At 40.3% G+C, this 19,382-nt stretch overlaps 2 protein-coding genes across 3 annotated transcripts in view; one reads left to right on the forward strand and one right to left on the reverse strand.

Moving 5' to 3' along the window:
- Window positions 1-6,589, forward strand: part of vopp1b (VOPP1 WW domain binding protein b) — a 51,134-nt gene extending 44,545 nt beyond the window's left edge. For both annotated transcript variants that reach the window (XM_072679388.1, XM_072679389.1), the window contains one exon: window positions 4,110-6,589. In XM_072679388.1, coding sequence (XP_072535489.1) covers window positions 4,110-4,297 — 188 coding nt within the window. In that variant the 3' untranslated portion in view covers window positions 4,298-6,589. The remainder of the gene's footprint in view (window positions 1-4,109) is intronic.
- Window positions 6,590-11,780: 5,191 nt separating this feature from the next.
- The window catches only part of lancl2 (LanC lantibiotic synthetase component C-like 2 (bacterial)), a 36,984-nt gene continuing 29,382 nt past the window's right edge, over window positions 11,781-19,382 (reverse strand). Inside the window, exons 7-8 of the mRNA XM_072679387.1 lie at window positions 16,926-16,998; window positions 11,781-12,876 (exon numbers count right to left, since the gene is read on the reverse strand). Coding sequence (XP_072535488.1) covers window positions 12,800-12,876; window positions 16,926-16,998 — 150 coding nt within the window. The 3' untranslated portion in view covers window positions 11,781-12,799. The remainder of the gene's footprint in view (window positions 12,877-16,925; window positions 16,999-19,382) is intronic.

Raw genomic sequence — 19,382 nt, forward strand, 5'->3', positions numbered from 1 at the left:
ATTCCCTGAGAAGTCTTGTGGAGTCCATACCTTAAACTGTGGCTGCCTTTGACTTGCTATAGTCAGTCTGTATACCAACAAAGTCCACCTATATAGTAGTTTTTTTTTTAAATGCTCCATAACAGAATCTTTTTACATTGACAAGTTAAGGCTTCTTTTTCTTTTACTGTAATATGGCCATTTGGGTAATGCACATTTTTTGCACAGCAGCAACAACATAGTGGCCTGTACCTCTCAACACAAGATCACTGATTTCCTCGGTCAGCTAAGCTCCTTACTATTATCATCTTGTTATTTTCCAGCCCAGCTCGAGGTAGAGTTGGACAAGGTTAAACATCTCAGACATTGCGGCAGAGATTAATTATTAGTTTTGTACCCTGAGGTCCAGAAAGCTACAGGCTAGCTAGAGGCTTGAGATGTTTCCATCCTTACCTCAGCCACATCCTGCTACCATTATCCTTCCTCTTTCCGTTCTCCATCTCTCCCTCTTTTTATTCATGCAGGGAAAAAGCAGATAAAGAATCTCAGATAAAGCTTATGTAACTGTAAACAGATATGGCACCAGCATGTGGCCACCACCAGCTTCCTACAGCCCTGAATGGATAAAGCAGGTAATCTGAGCAGGGGTGGAAAAAGTACAGGGTACAGTTTGTACTTGTGGAAATATGAGTTGTCAAACTCATACTCAATTAAAAGAGACTAAATGGAAACAGTGCCAAACATACAGTATACTCATATAATATAATATAATATTAAAGTTCATGCTCACTGTGTATATAATAGAAAAAAGATTTGTGTGGACCCAAACTATTAAAGTACTTTGTAATTAGAAGGTCTAAATGAAAATGTTTCTCTTAGAAATGATAACTAATGATTACTACACTTACAGTAATACTTCACTAAAGTAAAAATGATCTCTAAATAATAGTTTAGTCTTAAAATAATGTGATTGCTTAAGTATTGAGTGATTTTACTGAGCAGACTGGCTGCACACTGCTATATGTTAGCTTTGGCTTTTTCACTTCTGTACCTGTTTATTAGGAGAGCTCTATAATGACCTTATTTTAGTGGGCCAGACTCTCTGGTGTTCATTACTGGAAAAATATCTCCAAGTGAAAGTGCTAAATTTATACTGTGCAGTGACATTTCCACAGGCTTGTCAGGTTTAAAAATAGATCCTTTTGTTTTCACACAAATTCAGGCACAAACCTTTAAGATTTATCTCTCATTATCATTTTTAACTGATTAAATGCATCAGGAAATCGTTTTTTAATCAAATTTGATAATTATGAATTTTTAGAAACATAAAATAAAAGAAAATATAATAAGTGATATAAACAAAAACGCTAGACTTTTTAAAAATTATTTTATTGTATATTATTGTTTTTGTAAGAAGAATGTTTTGTGTCAAAAAATTAGTTCAATGTATTTTATGATGCAAAAAAGTATGCAGTTGAATTGCCCCTTTAAATTAATGCATCTGATTGATGCACTGATGCATTTATACCCCTGTAATTTTAATATAATCATCAGTTTTGTTAAAGTAAAGTGAAAAAATTTGGCATCACACATTTATTTTAATGCAGTGTTGTAACTTATATTTATATAATATAACAATAATAATATATAGTATTCGTAGATTTACCAACTAAATACAAACCTGAAATTCTGTATCACGTAATGCTTAGGAAAGTAGCTGTACTGTACAGTAAGTCATGTACTGAACATACAGAAGCAGAGGGATCAGAACAGGCTCCAGTCTGACATACTTTTATTATTCTAGCCATTTTCCATATAGTTCACATAGTCCATATAGAGACAAAAGTAGGTCACCGTCTTTTCATGGCTTTTAAAATGTCACTGTCAGAACAGAGGAGAATTAAATGGACTCTGCCATTATCTCAGTCACTCATGTGGAAAATTGAATTGAAGGTTTTAATAATGTAGCGAGATGCCTAATTTCAGTCCTTGGGTCGGACTGTGGAAGCTTTGTTCTGCGGGGAACGTGAAACATGAAAAGACCTCAGTGCTTCTTTTTCACTAATCATGAAGTACGTTTACATTCATTCAGGACAGATCAGCCAATTACCAGACGCAGACCTCTTTTAGGGTGCATTCAGGGTCAGTGTTTAGCGTTTCTATGGAGCAAACAGCTGCAATTACATGCACTCATTCAGCGAGTACTCTTCAGCTAACAGAGGAGCAGTCAGAAATAAACAGAACAACATGAAATACTTTACACACTGTTTATTTGTAATGACACTATTAGCAGACTTAAACCACATAATCCTGCTTTTCGTTCCTGGCCTACGTGGTTCGTTTGGCAGTGGAGCACTGATGAGATTTGTGCTTAGTGACACCCTGTGGCTGTTCCCCAGCACCCTGCTTTCCACCAATCAGTGCGAGTGCTCTGTTAGCTGTGCCTTACCTGATGGAGAGCTAATAATACAGATGAAAACTGCCAAATGAAAATATGTGGCCCACTTGAAATGCAATAAACTAGGCACTAAGGCATAAGAGTACAGTCATACAAAAACAAGTGATTTCATTCACAGGCAATGTTCAAGTGTTTGGATCACACAGTCTGTTCAGGCTTTTGTTCTTTGTTTGTTTGAGGGCAGGTTTTCCTGTATGTTTGTAAACAGGATGAGCAAACTAGATATTGCATTTATTCTCTTATATGAAGCGCTATGTCTATGTCCTGATAGCCTCTGTACTTGACATTTAACAGAAGATCTTGCAAAAAATCTGGGATTAAAACAACCAATTTTGGGTTATTTTTAAAACCCATATAAACAGAACCAATTGCTGGGTTATATGGTTAACAAAGGTTATGGTTATATGGTTAACAAACTGGGTTACCAATAGTTACCAAAATATATGGGATGATGGCACTCTAGCATCCTCAATGGCCCTGAAGCAGTGGATTCTGACAGGCATATCAGCTTGCTTCTTGCTTCAGCATTTTGAACCCCATTCATTGTTTAATCATTCATTCACTGTTGCACAAAAATGAGGTCATTTCCACAACCCATATAAACAGAACACATTGCTGGGTTATAGTAGTTACCCAACTGCATGGCTAATTGGACCCAGCACTTGCTATTATATTTTTATATCTCTTTTGCGTTGTATTTTAACATGTGTATATATATATATATATATATATATATATATATATATATATATATATATATATATATAAATGTTCCTTTATTTAAATTGACAAACTGTTCAGTTAACATTATATATTTATCTTTATGAACAGTTTGCTCCTTTTCAGCTGCCACTGATATTCTGTCATAATTTTTATATCCCGAAGAGATAAGAAAGCCAATAAGACCAAGTCAGAAAATATCCATTGACAGCCATACAACACACGAAACCTATTTCAACACTTGATCCAGAATAATGTCCAGAATAATGCAATAAACATTAAGAAATAAGTAGTGATATAAAGTCTAGCATAAACAGGTTTCCTTAACTAGCTAGATTGGATAACTACAATCCAGAAAAGCAAATACAGTTTCTAAAACTTTTATTAAGCAGTAAAATGTCTTTTTGTTTTTATTCTAGAGTTTTTTTCCCCCAATTCCTGTTAGTGGTGACTCTTCAGTGCTGCTGCCTGAATAAAAAAAAGTTTAGTGATCCAGTTATTAATCCCAAAGTAGACATAATTGGATAGTGATTTACCAGATTTTGTGGGGTGCCACAGGGTTCTATTTTAGGGAGCCTATTACAATGATGTAACTTTTAACAGTAATAAAATATGGGCTTAAATACATGGTTTAATAGGTTAACCGAATCTGTTCTGACCAGTTTTTTCAGATGCTGTTAGGTACTTCTTGACCTCTTCAGGTACGTTAAGCTAATGCCAAACTAATTAACCCATTGGCTGGGTTGTTAATACCCAGCAAAATGACCCAACCGGCTCAATTGAGAAGAAAACATTTTTAGAGTGTAAGAATGCTTAATAGGTTATTTTTATGTAATAGCATTTTACTGTACTTCATTAGCCTAATGACTTGTGCATAATTCCACCCTAAAGTCATGTTCTAGTGCTTTTCACACTACAAAACTTCTAAACCTCTTTCCTTTCTCTCCGACAGTCTCTCAGCAGCCTGGTATTCAAGGCTATGGGGACCCTGGCGGTGCCATGACGATGCCCTTAGCCCCTGCTTACCCTGGCCAGCCCAGTACAGCCCACATGATGAGCTCCTACCCACCACCACCGTCCTACTGCAACCATCCTCCACCCTCCTACGACCAGGTCTTCAATACCACAGAGAAAAAGTAGGGCCAGGCCTGCACAATGGCAAGGTGCGCCACACCAGATCACTGGTCTGAGCCGGGACGATACCACTCCGCCCAACAGCTCCAGCGCCCCTGATGGCCCTCAAGTAGTGGATTCTGAGATTTTTTTTTCCCCCACAATTTGTATGCTTCTTTTAGGATACCAGCATTTCCCCTTTCATTGTTTAGCCTTATACAGGTGAATTATGGTCATGGCCCTATATATATATATATTGTAAAGAATTTGAACATTTTTAAAAGGAAGGACTTGGCATGTGATCAAGTCAAAGTAAGATTTAGTATTTTCACTGGAGGATGGGGTATAGTGTAGAAAACCTGATAGAACCTGATAGAAGCCAACTGATCGTTTGCACCAAACAAAACCGTAACGGCAGCACATTTATTCTCGTCACATCTGCAATTATGTAATTCGACAGAAGAAAGAAATGACCGAGTTGACTTTAAAGCACACATCCCTGTCCCTAAATTCCACTTCAGTGACCAGACAACTTGGTGGCCTGGAAACAGACTTGTCTTTGAATAGAGAAATCAGACTCTTTACTTGGATCACTCTCAGTATGCCACCATCGCTTCACTGAGAGTGTGTTCTCAAACTCCATCAGCAGCATAAGGAGGACCCATGTGCTAAAACCAAGCACCGGCTTTCCTATAGAACAACACATGCTCCCAAGGCAACCGAGCAGGTGCTATGGAAACCAAGCTGTGGGTCTTTTTAATGAAATCAACGACAAATTACATCTCCACTCTCAGCCCACCCACCCACCTTCCAGCTCTCTGAAGCCATGCGATTAAACATCTCTGTTACCAACCAGGGTGTCCGGGTTTTGAAAGCACAGTTTTGTAAGCACAATCAAGTTCTGCTCTGAACATTGGAGATGTTGAAGTTGTAGGAGGATAAGGAGGATGAGGATGCCATTGCCTAGAGCACAGGTCCAGCGTGAACCCATGTAAACCTGCAACCACCCTGCATGCATTCATATCGTTGCAACAGTCAACTAGTCTGGACTAAAGCCACCATACTAAGTTTTTTCGGGTTTAGTTATTGAACGATTTCCACAAGACAAGCTTATTAAAACAAAAACAAACAAAACGAGCACAATGAGGCAGACTGGTGGTGCTTTGTTCATTGTTCCCATCACAACAACAAGCAGTGGAATTAATCCCAGTATGTTCAGGTCTTAACACACCCAGCAGCTTTGAGTTTTGAGACTTCCCTGTGAGAGAAAGTGGTCGTTCATTTAAAAGCACACTCCTTTTAATGGTTTTGGAGGAGAATTAGAAGAAGCTTGGTTTACTGAAACACCTGAATAAAATAAAAACGCTTTACCAACTTTGGACAAGTTGGAAGAAAAGTAGAAGCAGAAGCCCTGGCTAGAACCACAGTTAAAATTGCATTCAATTACTGGGCTCTTGTCACAATAACATGTCATCTTTCTTTGACAGAAAGATAGGATAAGGAGGCATGCCGGGCAAGAGGACGCTTGGAGTTTGGCAGATACTGCAAGCAGGTTTAATATTAACATTTCAGTCTAATGACGCCGGGCCCTAGACTCCCAATTTCACACTTCTATTTAAGTAAAGTAAATGGAACCCTAAATTAACCCTTAGCAGCACATATGAAGTGTTTCTTCACTGTTTTGGAGGGGTTTTAAGGGGAAGGGGGTGTTTAAAGTGTTAGTGTAGGTGGTTTCTAGTTGTTTATTGATGAGTAGCACATCTTTTAACATTAAAACGTTTCAGACAGTACATCGCGTGCTGGTTATTGCCTGTATTGCTTATGTAAATGTGCATTTTATTGCTTTTCTATGCAAACGAAAGACAGGGTTACATTTTGCTATCAAGTACAATTTGTTAAGGAGTGATGAGTTGGTTGGTTTGTTGTAATTTCAGTATCAGTGGATCGGACTTGGCTGGGCAGACGTGCGAGTAACATGAGGAAGTGCTACCATGGAAAATCAAGTGAGGCTGAGGCTTGTCATTGAAAATGACAGCGAGGTTGACTCGGTTCTCCTTCTTATGTCTAAAATGACTGGCAAGATGTGACAGTTTTAATGTATCCATTAAAACTATGTTAGTAACTATGACAATGTAACACACTGTCAAAGAGGACACCGGTTCATCTTGAATATAGTAATAAAACTCCCCCACTTTCTCTTATTAAGACGACACCATGTTTGTTTTATGACCTCTGTTTTTATCTGCTGTGATACAGAAGAAGAAAGACATGGATTTCCACTAAAGCATTTAAAAAGTTCATATCCAACATTTTTATTATTATTTATATTTTATTTACGACCTCCTGAAGTCCACTTTTTACATTCAAGCAAATTTATTTTACAAAATATCTGATATAATTGAAATAATGTTTTACCACAACCACTTTCCAACCTGTTTGTTACTGTGCCTGTCATTCTGATTGGCTGTCCTGTATTGTGCCTCATTCGGAAAAAAAAACACTCCTAAGCACTATGCAGTATGAATGGGCAGAGCTAAACTGTGGTTGGCTAAATAGGCATTTAACATTTATGGCATTTAGCGGACACTCTTATCCAGAGCGACTTACAAGGTTACTCGTATTACAGAGGTGGGCCAATGTAGGGTAAGGGTCCTGCCCAAGGACTCTTATTGGTGTAGCACACCCAGACTGGGAATCGAACCCTGGCCTCCCACATGGTGTAATAGCTTCTAGTGGTTTTATCTGTTGCGCCACACCAACCACAGAGCTATGTTAATGAATTGGTTTTTGTAACATCAGAGAAACACTGACTTTAAGCAAAGCTCTTTTCACAGCTTAGTTTCCACCTATGGACTTGCATGTCTGTACACCAATCAGCTATAATATTGCCTAATATTAGTAGTAGGTCCCCCTCGTGCCTACACAACGGATCATTCGACACATGGACACCACAAGACCTCTGAAGGTGTCCTGTGGTATCTGGCACAGTCCTGTAAGTCAAGCTGACAATGAGCCCTAGGGTCCCATAAACCTGTCGCTGGTTTACCGGTTGTGCTTTCTTGGAACAGTTTTGGTAAGTACCAACCCCTGCATAGCACGCAGGATCACCTCGAGACCTGCTGGCTGTTTTGGAGACCCAGTCGTCTATCCCAGTGTTTTTTCAACCCTGGATCTGGAGGCACCCTGCCCTGCACATTTTAGTGGACACACTGCTTTTACACACCACCTGCAATTCTGCAAAGGCTTGTTAATGAGCTGATCACTTGAATCAGCCCTAAAATGTGCAGGGCAGGGATCCTCCAGGACCAGGGTTAAGAAACACTGGTCTTTCATCCACAATCCAGCTCTTGTCAAAGAGCTGCCTTATATACCCACCCCTTGACAGATGCCACTGTAAATAAAGACAGTCAATGTTTTTCACTTCGTCTGTCAGTGGTGCTGAGACTTCTCACTTTAGTTACCGTACATTAAACATTTGGGCACCAACTGAGTCACAGTCACCTTTACTCGTGTAGTTGATCATAATTTACCCCACAGTATTAACATGGCAATAGGGCTAATTAAATGTACTGCATGGCCATTAGGCTAATTGGATCCATCTGCTGTACCCATCTTCCGAATTATGCGGCAGAGGATAACGCTAGGTCAGCTCTGGATGTTTGTGAATATCCTTGGAAACTTCACTTGGATCTGGGCTACGTTTGACAAACTTCATCAGAGGAATACTGAAAATTACTAACAGTACAAACAGGGCTTTTACAAGGATTCGTTTCTATGGTCATGCTGGTCTGAGTCCATATACGATCTATAGAGGAGCTTTACCCAATAGAGGAGCTTTAAATGGTTCTTTGCAATGCAATAGAAGACCATGACCATGCAGCATCATTCACCAATAACTAAGAATTTTATAACATTTGCTCATGAAAGAAAGTCCCGACAAAAAGTCTGTGTCAGATTCATGATGTTCTCACCTCTGCTCTTATAGTAATAATTCCCACTGTCCTCACAAACTGAACAAATCCCCAATAAGAAGCACTGGAGAACATCAGAAGGTTTGTGAAAATCTTTTTCTTAAGAACTGTTGGTAAATGGTGCTGTGGGCAGTGGTGGTTCAGCGGTTAGAGCGCCGGGCTATTGATAACAGGGTTGTGGGTTCAATTCCCGGGCTCGGCAAGCTGCCACTGTTGGGCCCTTGAGCAAGGCCCTTTACCCTCTGTGCTCCCCGGGCGCTGGAGTTGGCTGCCCACCGCTCTGGGTGTGTGTGTGTACTCACTGCCCCTAACACATGTGTGTGTGTGAGTGTCTGTTCACTACCAGATGGGTTAAATGCGGAGGACACATTTCGCTGTACACTGTACAGTGACAAATACATGCACCTTTACCTTTACCTTTTTTTTTTAAATAAAACCCCAGGTTTGTAAAAAGAGATGCAAGTTTGAAAACCCTTCACTTACAGCAAGGGTTCTTCTCGCTGACCCATGGAGTTTATGGAACCAGAAGTGGTTCTTCTTTCAGACTGCCAGACCAAATCCAAGTATTGGCATATCTACATGTATCCAGATTGATTTCTGATTGGGGAAAATGGATTTCCAGATTGTCAGATCTATCAAAAATTGTCTCAACTTTGAGTGGAAGTCAATGTTACAATCAGATTAGCATCAGTCTGGACGCTCAAATCGGATTTCAAAGTTTCTCTTGCATCACCCATAACTAGTGACAGTGTATTACGCTGCTGCCCAATGAAAACAATGTATCTCTCCATGTATCTCTCCTGCTCTGTAGCCTGGGTAGATCATTCTGGATAAATGGACCAATAGAAATGTTCTAAATTACTCAGAACAAACTCTTATTTCACATGGACTTCCATTCAAAGTTAAGACCATTTTTGCCTTTTCCTGTAAAGTCACCATTTTTGGAGATACATGTTTTTCATTGGACAGCGACGAAGCAATGAAACAATAAAGGCCACATTATTCTTCACACAGAAGCGTCCTCATCCCTTTCAATCAATGAGAATATTTCACATCTTAAAATATACAAATCCAAAACATACAAAACACCTTTATGAAAGTTGTAAATGGAAAAATAAGGACTGTAATAATGAAACTGTTTATTTCTACATCACTATATCTGTTCTGCAGAGCTGGACTTAAGGAGCCTCTGAAAAACAAATCCAGTATTTGCCTCCTGCATTAAAACAGGAATGGTTTGTGGAATGGTTTCCCTGTTGTAAAGCTTTTGCTGGTTTCCTGCAGTTATGTTGCACTCCAGGCTTCAGTTAGTTATCTTGTGCTTTCCTCGTGTTTCACCCAGGCTAACAATCTCAGATGAGTCATTTTACTGAGCACATAACTCAAAGCCTCTTCGTCTCCAGAACTCCCCACATAACTCAAGGCAGTGGCAGGTTTAATGCTTTAGCGATAGGTGGGCGTAATTAAGACTTTACATAACTGCCACACCATCCAGAGGCACACTGACCTCCATCCCAGTAAATAACATAAATGATGTCCTATTATCCCCGACTGCACTTTCAGAAGGGGAGTTACATAAGCCAGTCCATACGATGGCTATTTCTTGTAAGACAATTCAGGAGACGAGATACATTCAGACTGCCCGAGAGTGCACATACACCATTGGCTGTGCTCTACAGTGAGCTTTTGATTTGGACCACAGTATGAAGTCAGGCTCTAGGCAGTACTTCTTGTACAACTGTGGAATAAAGGCATGAATGGCTCATTAACACATGGATACGGTGAGCAAATTCCTGTCTATTTTAGTTCAGAAAAAGTCTCATACACCAGAACTTTCCACAGAACTTCAACAGACATGGGGATTTTTGACTGCTGTCACAGAACATCTGGCAAGAAGGTTTCCTACAGTTCCTGCAGAGCAAGCATGTTCTGCAGAGCACGTTCTTCCTAAAAATAAATCAGTAGATATGACATAAATAAAGATGAGCTTCTAAGACCAACAAATACATATTTTCCACCCTCAGGTTATGTTTGCTGTCTTATAGAAGTTAGATAATAAAAGAATAATAATAAATAAATAAATAAATAACATACCTGATCTTCCTAAACTCTATTAGCTTGACGCTGAAAGAGGTTTCCTCGTTTCGATGCTGAGAAACATGATCGCGACTGGGTGACATGATTCAGAAGGCCTCTATAGAAAATGACCCACTTCTTCAGCTATAATACATCACTAAATGTCAGCCTGTATCTCCAGTTTTTTACTTTCACATTTTACTTTTCCACATCATTGAAACACAGCCGCTGTCTTTAACACTGAGAGAACGGTGTAAGACGACCGCATCAGTAAATATCCTCCAGATTTACTCCAATCTTTGCATTAATTGACATGAAAAGGACATCTCTGTCCTCTCCTGTAATCGTGGACCCAAACAATATGCTTTAAATGGTGCTGAGGGCCCTAGATTACTCCGCGTCACAAAATAAACACAATGTCATTTGTCTCTTGACCCATAAACAAATAAAAAACAAAAATAAATAAACATCTGCAAAAAGGTTTCTATTTAGAGGTTTTCTTGATTTTTATTTGTTAAATTTCCAAAAGGAAACCCCTTAAACCCATAAATCATATTATTATTATTATTATTATAGTTATTCATCTCAGATTTATTATTCACTCTTTAAAAAAAGTGCTACAAAGGTTCTTCGAGTTTTGCCACAAATAAAACAAACACACCTTTGGTTCCATTAAGACCTATGCTTCTTTACCAATTTACAGGTTCTTTACACTCTAACTACACACACACACACACACACACACACACACACACACACACACACACACACAGTTCTTCATGGAACCCAAAGTGGATCTTCTGTGGCATGAAGCACCTTCATGTTTAAGAATAATTACCTCCTTAATAACGGACTGTTAAGAGTGTTCAGTAAAAACCGTACTGGCTGAACAGTCTAAGAGCTTAAACATGACCATCAAGTGCATTAAAGAGAGATGGTTCTGCTTCTGTTGAAGTAACTGTCTCTAGGCTTTCTACTCGATTCTGGAGCTTTGCTGCGAGAACTAGAGTATTAGTGAGGTCAGGATGTTGGATGATGATCATCCCACCTCATCCCCATCTCATCCCAAAAGTACTGAATGGAGCACCACCCATATTCCAGGGAACACAGCAGTTCCACAGCTCCACAGCCCAATACTGGGGAGATTTATAACCCTCTAGCCCATACCTGGCATTAGTCATGATGCCAATAGGGTCATGTTTATCTGCTCCCGAGAGTCCTAATCTATCTGCAACACTTTCTTTACAGGGACTAGACAAGCTGTAAAAAGGGTATATGAATGCATTCATTTAAAGGGGTGTCCACAAACATTTGCACATACAGTGCATGTAAATACAGCCCGCTGTGTGATGTTAATAGTTTATAGGCATTTTACTGTTTTTCAAATGCACACACCTGTTTAAGGTAGAATGAGGAGGAAGGGGGGGGGTAGTAATGCTTAAAATCACTTTTTGTCTACAGGGTTTTAATTAGATCAAAAGATCAATTATTTTATTAATTTCACATAATTTCTGCTTGCACTGCATTGGAGTCTACGGGACCCCAAACAAGAAGACCAATCTCAACATGAAAGAGCTAAAGAAATGAGCTTATTCGGTCATTTGACAGCTATTATTCAGATGTGCCAGCGGTGTTATTGTATTTGTTGGAATTTCCAAGTGATGGATTTTAATTCCAGTCAAATTAGGTCCAGTTCAAAGAAGCCCAATTTATTGCAACATTCATAACAACGTCGTCCGCCTGAGGGAACAATGTTTACTGGAAAAGCTGTGTTCAGTTTTCTCATAGTCTCTCATAAAGACACGTCCAGACATCAAACGCACCAGCACACACACACACACACACACACACACACACACACACACACACACACACACACACACACACACACACACACACACACACACACACACACACACACACACACACACCACTTTGGGTGCTAAAGTGATGTTACACATGTTAATAGTAGAGCCACAGGCGTACACTGGCACGTTTCAGCCATCCCCATGCAAAGACACCAACAAAGACAGGGGCTTGAACACTTGAAAAAGCCCTTCCACACTGACGGCACGGACAAAGACGAACACAGGGGCGATCGAGGCACTGCTATAGTAACACAAGCATGCAGAGGCAAGAAAACATCATCATCCCTTCTGAGAATAAAAAATATATACATAAAGAACGAGAACCAATGAATATCTGTACACAAATGATCCACTGAAATAAGAGCATCCTTACGTCCTTTCATACGTTAAAAAAAAGGAGCACAGCAAGGGCGAAGACTTCAGAGATACAGAGACTTGAACTAAAGGCGGCGTGTTTTAAGTTATAGGCTGAAGGTCGGGAGAGTTTCACTCTTTTCTTTTTTTGTTTTTTTGCGTCTGTGTCCGTGTTCTGGGGCGGTGGAGCTTTCACCATTCACCATCTCAGGACTCTTCAAATAAAGGGGAGTAAAAGTCAGTGCTGCCAGAGGCCCAGGTCAAAGTTCAAAAGCAGGAAAGCAGGAGGCTTGAGGCTGGGCCAGGTCTGAGAGGAAGTGTATCGCTCCAGCCATACCTGAGAGAAAGGAGAGAGAGAGAGAGAGAGAGAGAGAGAGAGAGAGAGAGAGAGAGAGAGAGAGAGAGAGAGAGAGACACCCTTTGGTTTTAGCCGGATTACTGTAGAAAAATGGACAACGCAACTTCTCACAAAAGTGAAGCAACCACAGGTCTAGCGCCTCTGCTGGCTGGTTACTGTATGATGTGTAGCTCCACCCATCACCATATGCTTCAATAACAGAACAGCTCATTTTTCATCTCATTTATCTCCTATAAAAGGTCTTTCCATCTCCAGTGTCTAATTTTAGCTGTTAATATTGGCAATAATCTGCTCTATTGTACGAAGTTGCACTCAGGAATGAAGTGATTGACAGCCTTGGCTAGAGGCCATCTGCAGGACCTGCATCATACCCTTTCTGTTCATTACATGAAGTAGCTGAGTGGGAGTGGAACTTGAGCTGCACTTTTACTGCTGAAACATCACACTTACTGAACAAACTGGGAATCCATTGGGGAAAAAATTGTGCTGTAAGCTCAATGAAGGCGGTCTGAGATACACTTGGTAGAAGGGGGCAGGTCTACCAAATAAGTAGGCGAGTCTGACCCCGCCTCTCGTCTTTCTTGCTCAGACTCTGGTTACAAATTTGACAACATGGCGGACCACGGTGTCCATGTTTTCACACTATGATCCTGAGGAGCCCCCGCCTTGCGCAAGTCAGTTGTTGCCAGCTCTAGCAGACCCATTTCAATTCAGGAAGAACCTGTTAACTGATCGATCCATGTTCTGCTCCTATAGGCATTATTTCTGCACTGCTGAATCAGCATTCACATCACAGTAACGTACAACTTAAAGCAAAGGCAAATTCTGCTGCTGAAGTCAATTGTGTTCACTCTGAGGGCTCATTTAACTAACCTCACTTCAGCTAGACAGTTTGTTAAACTATCTGGTGATTCTCAAAAAAGTTAGGATCAGGGTTAGGACCAGGTTTAGGTTTAGGGCAAATAAGTAAAGTAGGTTCTCATAAAGTATGAAAAAGTAAATGCAATATATTTACAGTGGCATGCAAAACTTTCTGAAAAAACTGCTTGTAGGACTAACAGATGTGACATTCAGGGAGATTTAGCAGGCTCTGGAGTGGTGGTGCACTGTTCTACTGTGCAGAAACACTGGCACAAATATGACCTCAATTAAAAAAAGAACTGTGAACTAAAGGAGATAGAAGGAAACATCATTATAAAATGTTGTCCACAATAAGCAAAAAGTATGTTTGGAGAAAAAGGGTGCAAATTTTACAAAAATGACCTCTGCACCTGTTAAGCGCAAGAGTGGATTGATCATGCTTTGGGTTTGGCTGCAACCTGTGGCAAGGGGGATATTTCACTGGTTGAGGGACAAATGAATTCAATAAAATATGAGCAAATATTAGCAAATATGACCCAAGAATCTCACAGAAAGACTTGATATGGCAACTAAAAGTTTTAACAAGCTGTAATCCTTAGGCTTCACGTTCAATGTTTAACTAAGGAACCTGCTGTAATACTGACTGTGTAGAAGTAGTAAATGTCAAGTCATTTTTCAGAGCTTTGAGCATTTGGGTTTTGTAATGTATGGTATACAGTAGTATTGAATACTGTCACTTTAAGAGAACGTCGACCCACAAGGTGTTTTGGGTACTGCTGTACTAACTGCATATACACACACATGGAGTTCGGAGTAAAAGAGACTTGCACGGTGAATTTACTATACGTAGTCATGTCCTTATTTTATGGTCACATAAGACAAGGTACGGACATTACATGGCGTCAGGTTTAGGCTGGACTTACCGGTTAAACCCTGTAAGCGGTTCCTCACTGAGCTAATGTGATCGGCACCACCTTGGACACAGTGCCATTTTCCCCATCAGTAAATTATACTACTGACGAACAACTCTCTCTAAAAATATGGGTTTAAACTTACGGTTGAGAAGAGCACATTTGCAGGTGGAGAAGGGATAGGCCAATTAGCTATTTAGCTGGATCTCTCCAGAACCAAGAATGGGAAGCATGGCCCAAACACATATTCCACAAGTATACTCATACAAGAGTTTAGCTCTACAGCTGTTAGACATACACACAGCTGGAAATTAGATTGAAGAAGCTGTCATACTGAATGGTCAGGTAGCTGTGAATGAGCACAGAGAGAGTGTTCTTTCTGGGTCTGTGCAAGTGTGTGCATGCGAGTGTGTGTGCGCGCGAGTGTGTGCACAAGTATGTGTATGTGTGGACTAAGGCTCAGTCCTACCACTAGCCTCTCTGAATCTGGTGAAAGGAACGCATCCACCAATCGGGGGGCCATTGCCACTCTGATTCTTGTGCAGGAAAGAATGTTACTATGGCAACAATAAGGTAAGGCAGCAGATGAATGGCTTCGGATGCCAACTCCTTGATCATGGCAGCAAGTTTGGGGCCAGGCTGGCAGCCGGCCCAGAGCACACACACAGTACTCTGGGCCAGCTGCAGGTGTAATGCTACTTTATGGAAGACTAGATTATTAACATCATCCTGCAATCACAATGGACTTTTAGACCCTGGTCTTTCTAAGCAAGATTCTGTACATCATTTAAACTAGCAATATGTGAGAACTGGTATTTTTGGAGAATTGATATCCCCCACACTTTTACACAACTGCAGTAAATGCAAATCGCTCTTTGTAACTCCCCCTCAAGAAAAGCTGTACACAAGCTAAGAGATACAGAATAGCATCTAAAGTAAAAGAAGCATGTGGACTGAGGCGGTAGTGTAGTAGTAAGAGGATTTTACACAAATATGACTTGTGTGATGCAGCTTATGTGAGAGTTCTCACCAAGTTTGCCTGGCTTGGCAATGACAGAGACGCCATTCTCCCCATTACAGTCAGTGGAGCATCAGAATGCCTTAAGGCTCAAGCTGCATTTTGAGCTTTGCCGCAAGGGGCACCACAGCAACACCCAAGTTCTCTTGTACCACTGGTGTCTTTTTTTCCAGTCAACTGTCACTGCGGACTTACTGATACTGATTTTGATTTGTCCTCTAACGCCCCCCAGAGCATGTGTGGAGTTCGTACAGCAGCAACATTCGTTTGCCATTTGATTTGCATACTTGCTTCAAATAGGTTTCTGACCTTATGGGGAGAATGACATCTCAGTATGCATCATTTCGGGCCGGATTGCTGCTACTGCACTGCTGTACTTACCAGAACAGTATAACACTGATTAACCGAGTGATTTTTGTGTAAAATCCTGTAATATTACTGTGTCACCTCTATAGTCAGTATGCTTCTTTACCTTCAGAGGCTGGTTCTGTATCTCAGCTTCATGTCCAGAAAGTTTTCCCACATTTATAGCTGTCCATATGGGGGTCAGTGTAAAAGTGAATTCCACTTCTGTTGGGGGAGCCCAAAAGCAGAAATACCAATTCTCACATAATGCTGCTTTAAGAAGGGGGACAACGACATTCAGCAACCTGGTAAAGTGAGTCAGGAGTAGGAATAACGACTGAATTCTATGCCATTTAAGAATAAAGGAAATAATAAAAACTGCACACGCTCCTTCTGTACTGACCAACACTCTGGGTATTTAATGACTCTATAAAGGCTGATTAACTTTGCTTCCCCCACCTCTATTCTTAATCACTCTGCCTTCACTGCTCGGTATACAAACATTCTTCACTACTTCACTCCACTCTGGCCTTCAATACACAAAGCAAGGCTTTTGTTACCACTGAAAGCTCAACATGCAAACGGACAACAATCAGACAACGGAAGGCAAAGGACATCTTTGCATGTCATTATTTTCTCCCAGGTAACGAGAGAGTCAGATACAGAAAGGAGGTCAGGGTCCTTTACGGATAAAATATGGGTGCGATGTTCACCGCTCATCTTATTGTTTGGATGCAATGTTGAAGACAATTGACCGGTGAAAGACTTGCTAGTTTCGGTAATTATGGTAATGTTTACACTGACTCACTTTTCTGAAGAAGGAAGGTCAGAAGATAATTTGAGCGCTGTGTGTGTGGTGTGTGTGTGTGTGTGTGTGTGTGTGTGTGTGTTACCTTCAAAGAGCGAGTACGGTCGGTCTGGAATTCGGCAGCCGTGTGTTCCGTAGTCGAGACACCACTCAGCAAACTACAACACACACACAGCAAGTGATCAGAACAACATGCACGTGAAGGTTCACCAAAAGTGCTAGATGACGGTGGGTGGTGTGAAACTGTAATGAAGTCCTATTCCTGAGGTCACCTAGGGGTGTAGGAGAGGTCTGATGCCTGACCCAAGCCTGACAGGGCACAACAAAATATCAGCTGGGTTGGTTTAGGAAATGAACATTCCATGTCCAACATCAGACCGTAATAATATCATCATTAGAATCAGTCATTATGTGTGAGGGTCTCATGTTTTAACATCAACCTGTAAAGACTACAACAGGCCTGAATTCCTGCCTAACGAATGAAAGTGTTTCCACAACATTTTCTATGAACTACTTTCTTTTACCATGGTGTTTAATCTGCCGGTATGTTTTATGAATCCGGCCCAGAAAATGATACATATAATCATAAATACCCTTTTGGAACATTTGCACACACACACACACACACACACACACACACACACACACACACACACACACACACAATTTATTACACTGTAATTTATTAAACCCCTTCATACAGAATCAATCAAAGCTAAACAGACTCTTACACAGTTTAATACACATGCCCTGAAAACACAATCACAGGCTGTGGTAAACTGATGGTGTGCAGGGTGAGATCCAGAAGTAAAATGATTGGTTGTGGATGATGCCTGTTTACAAGTGGACAAATGTATCTTTGTGGTTTATAGCAAAATAAAAAAGGGGACATTTGAAGTCATGCACTCTAGATGCAGTAACCTTTAAAGCTTTTCTCCCACAGGGGACAAAGACACTTAGCTCTGGTCCCTTGGGCAACAATCTGCCCCTTTTTTTTTTTTTTTTTTTAAAGTTACACACTAATGGCTTGGCTTGTTGGGCTCAGGTATGGCCAAATGTGTTTTGCTAACACAAACACACACACAAACAAACACACACACACAAACACAAACACACATCATGCAATTCAATCTGACTCCCAAAGAGTATATCAGAGTATAGCAGTCTCACAAACAACAGTGGGTTGACCTCTCTACCTCTCTGTATGAACTGTGAAACACCACCTTACTGCCAAACATAAAACCCTAGATGACCCACAAGGTCTTCTCACCTCACGGTTAAATTTTTTTTAAAAAATGAAGCTAATTGTTTTTACAGCACAATTCTTCACAAACACACAACCAGCTTTTCATTCAGCATTCACTGCATCCGTCACGGCCCAGGTGAGAGCTGAGTCTGGGGTATCATTCGGGCTGGAAAATAACTCCAGCTGTAAAAGGTTACTGCAATGATGCAGGAGCAGCGGAGCCCATTATGCTTTCATTACTTGGCAGTTTGGGCAGACTGCAGTAATTATCGCAGCTCTAATAGAGAAGGGTCCCGCGCTAGTGGCGAACACAGAGCAACAGTCTACCCCATGTGCCTAGCTGTCCCTCGGCAGGAAAAGAAGGTCAGTCTGAAGGCTGGATCTGCCCTTTACTTCAGAAAACTTTGGGTTACAGTTAAAGCTATAATAGCAGTAAAATGTTATGGCGAGGTTGTTATAGAACAAGCTCCAAGTGCTGTTTAGCAGAGAGGAAAATACCAAAAATAATCACCCTGCATAACATGGTTACCTGTGCTGAGAAAACCTAAAATATTAAGGTGAAATACAACAGAAGGGTATAACAGCATTATACTGGCAGTATACTTATATAACATTGAGGTAATATTAATCAATTTTTAACATAAGTTAAACGGAAAGCTAACCTTCACACTGTGTTGACATTATGCTCCGAAGTGAAATTCTTATTTCATATACTTCATAGACACAATTTGTTTACAGATAGACACAAAACTGTAAAATAGACACAATCTAATTTACAGTTGGCATTTTGGAGATTTTGATCAGAAAGCATATATTGCCTGGGGGTGTAACAAAACAGGTTTCAGGTTCAACTGGATTGAAAACCAGGGATTTGGGTTGCCTTTCAATATTTTGTGAGTTATGAAGTATTTGAGTACATATAACCCCGCCCTCTTTGCTCTAATTAAGATATATAAATAAGATATATCAGTAATATCAGTATCGGATATATATATTTTGCTCAATACTGTATGAAAATCGTCACAGCCGTGGTCATCAAAACTTGCATTATAAAGTTGCAGAGTGGTCAATTCCATGATTTTAAATATCTAAAATATATAATAATATAAGAGGTTTAAATAAAATTCTTCACAAATGCACAACACCTACAAACCAATAAAAACAGAGATGTGTAAAACTGAGGTCTATTACAGCAGTAGAGTAGAATAGTGTAGCAATAGAAATGTGAAAAGCAATGAAAAAAGCCTAGCTGTTGGTGCTTGGCTCTTAGGGGAAAGGCATTAGCTCGAAGGGCTG

This window comes from Salminus brasiliensis, chromosome 5 (genome assembly GCF_030463535.1).
Source record: "Salminus brasiliensis chromosome 5, fSalBra1.hap2, whole genome shotgun sequence".
Lineage (NCBI taxonomy): Eukaryota > Metazoa > Chordata > Actinopteri > Characiformes > Bryconidae > Salminus > Salminus brasiliensis.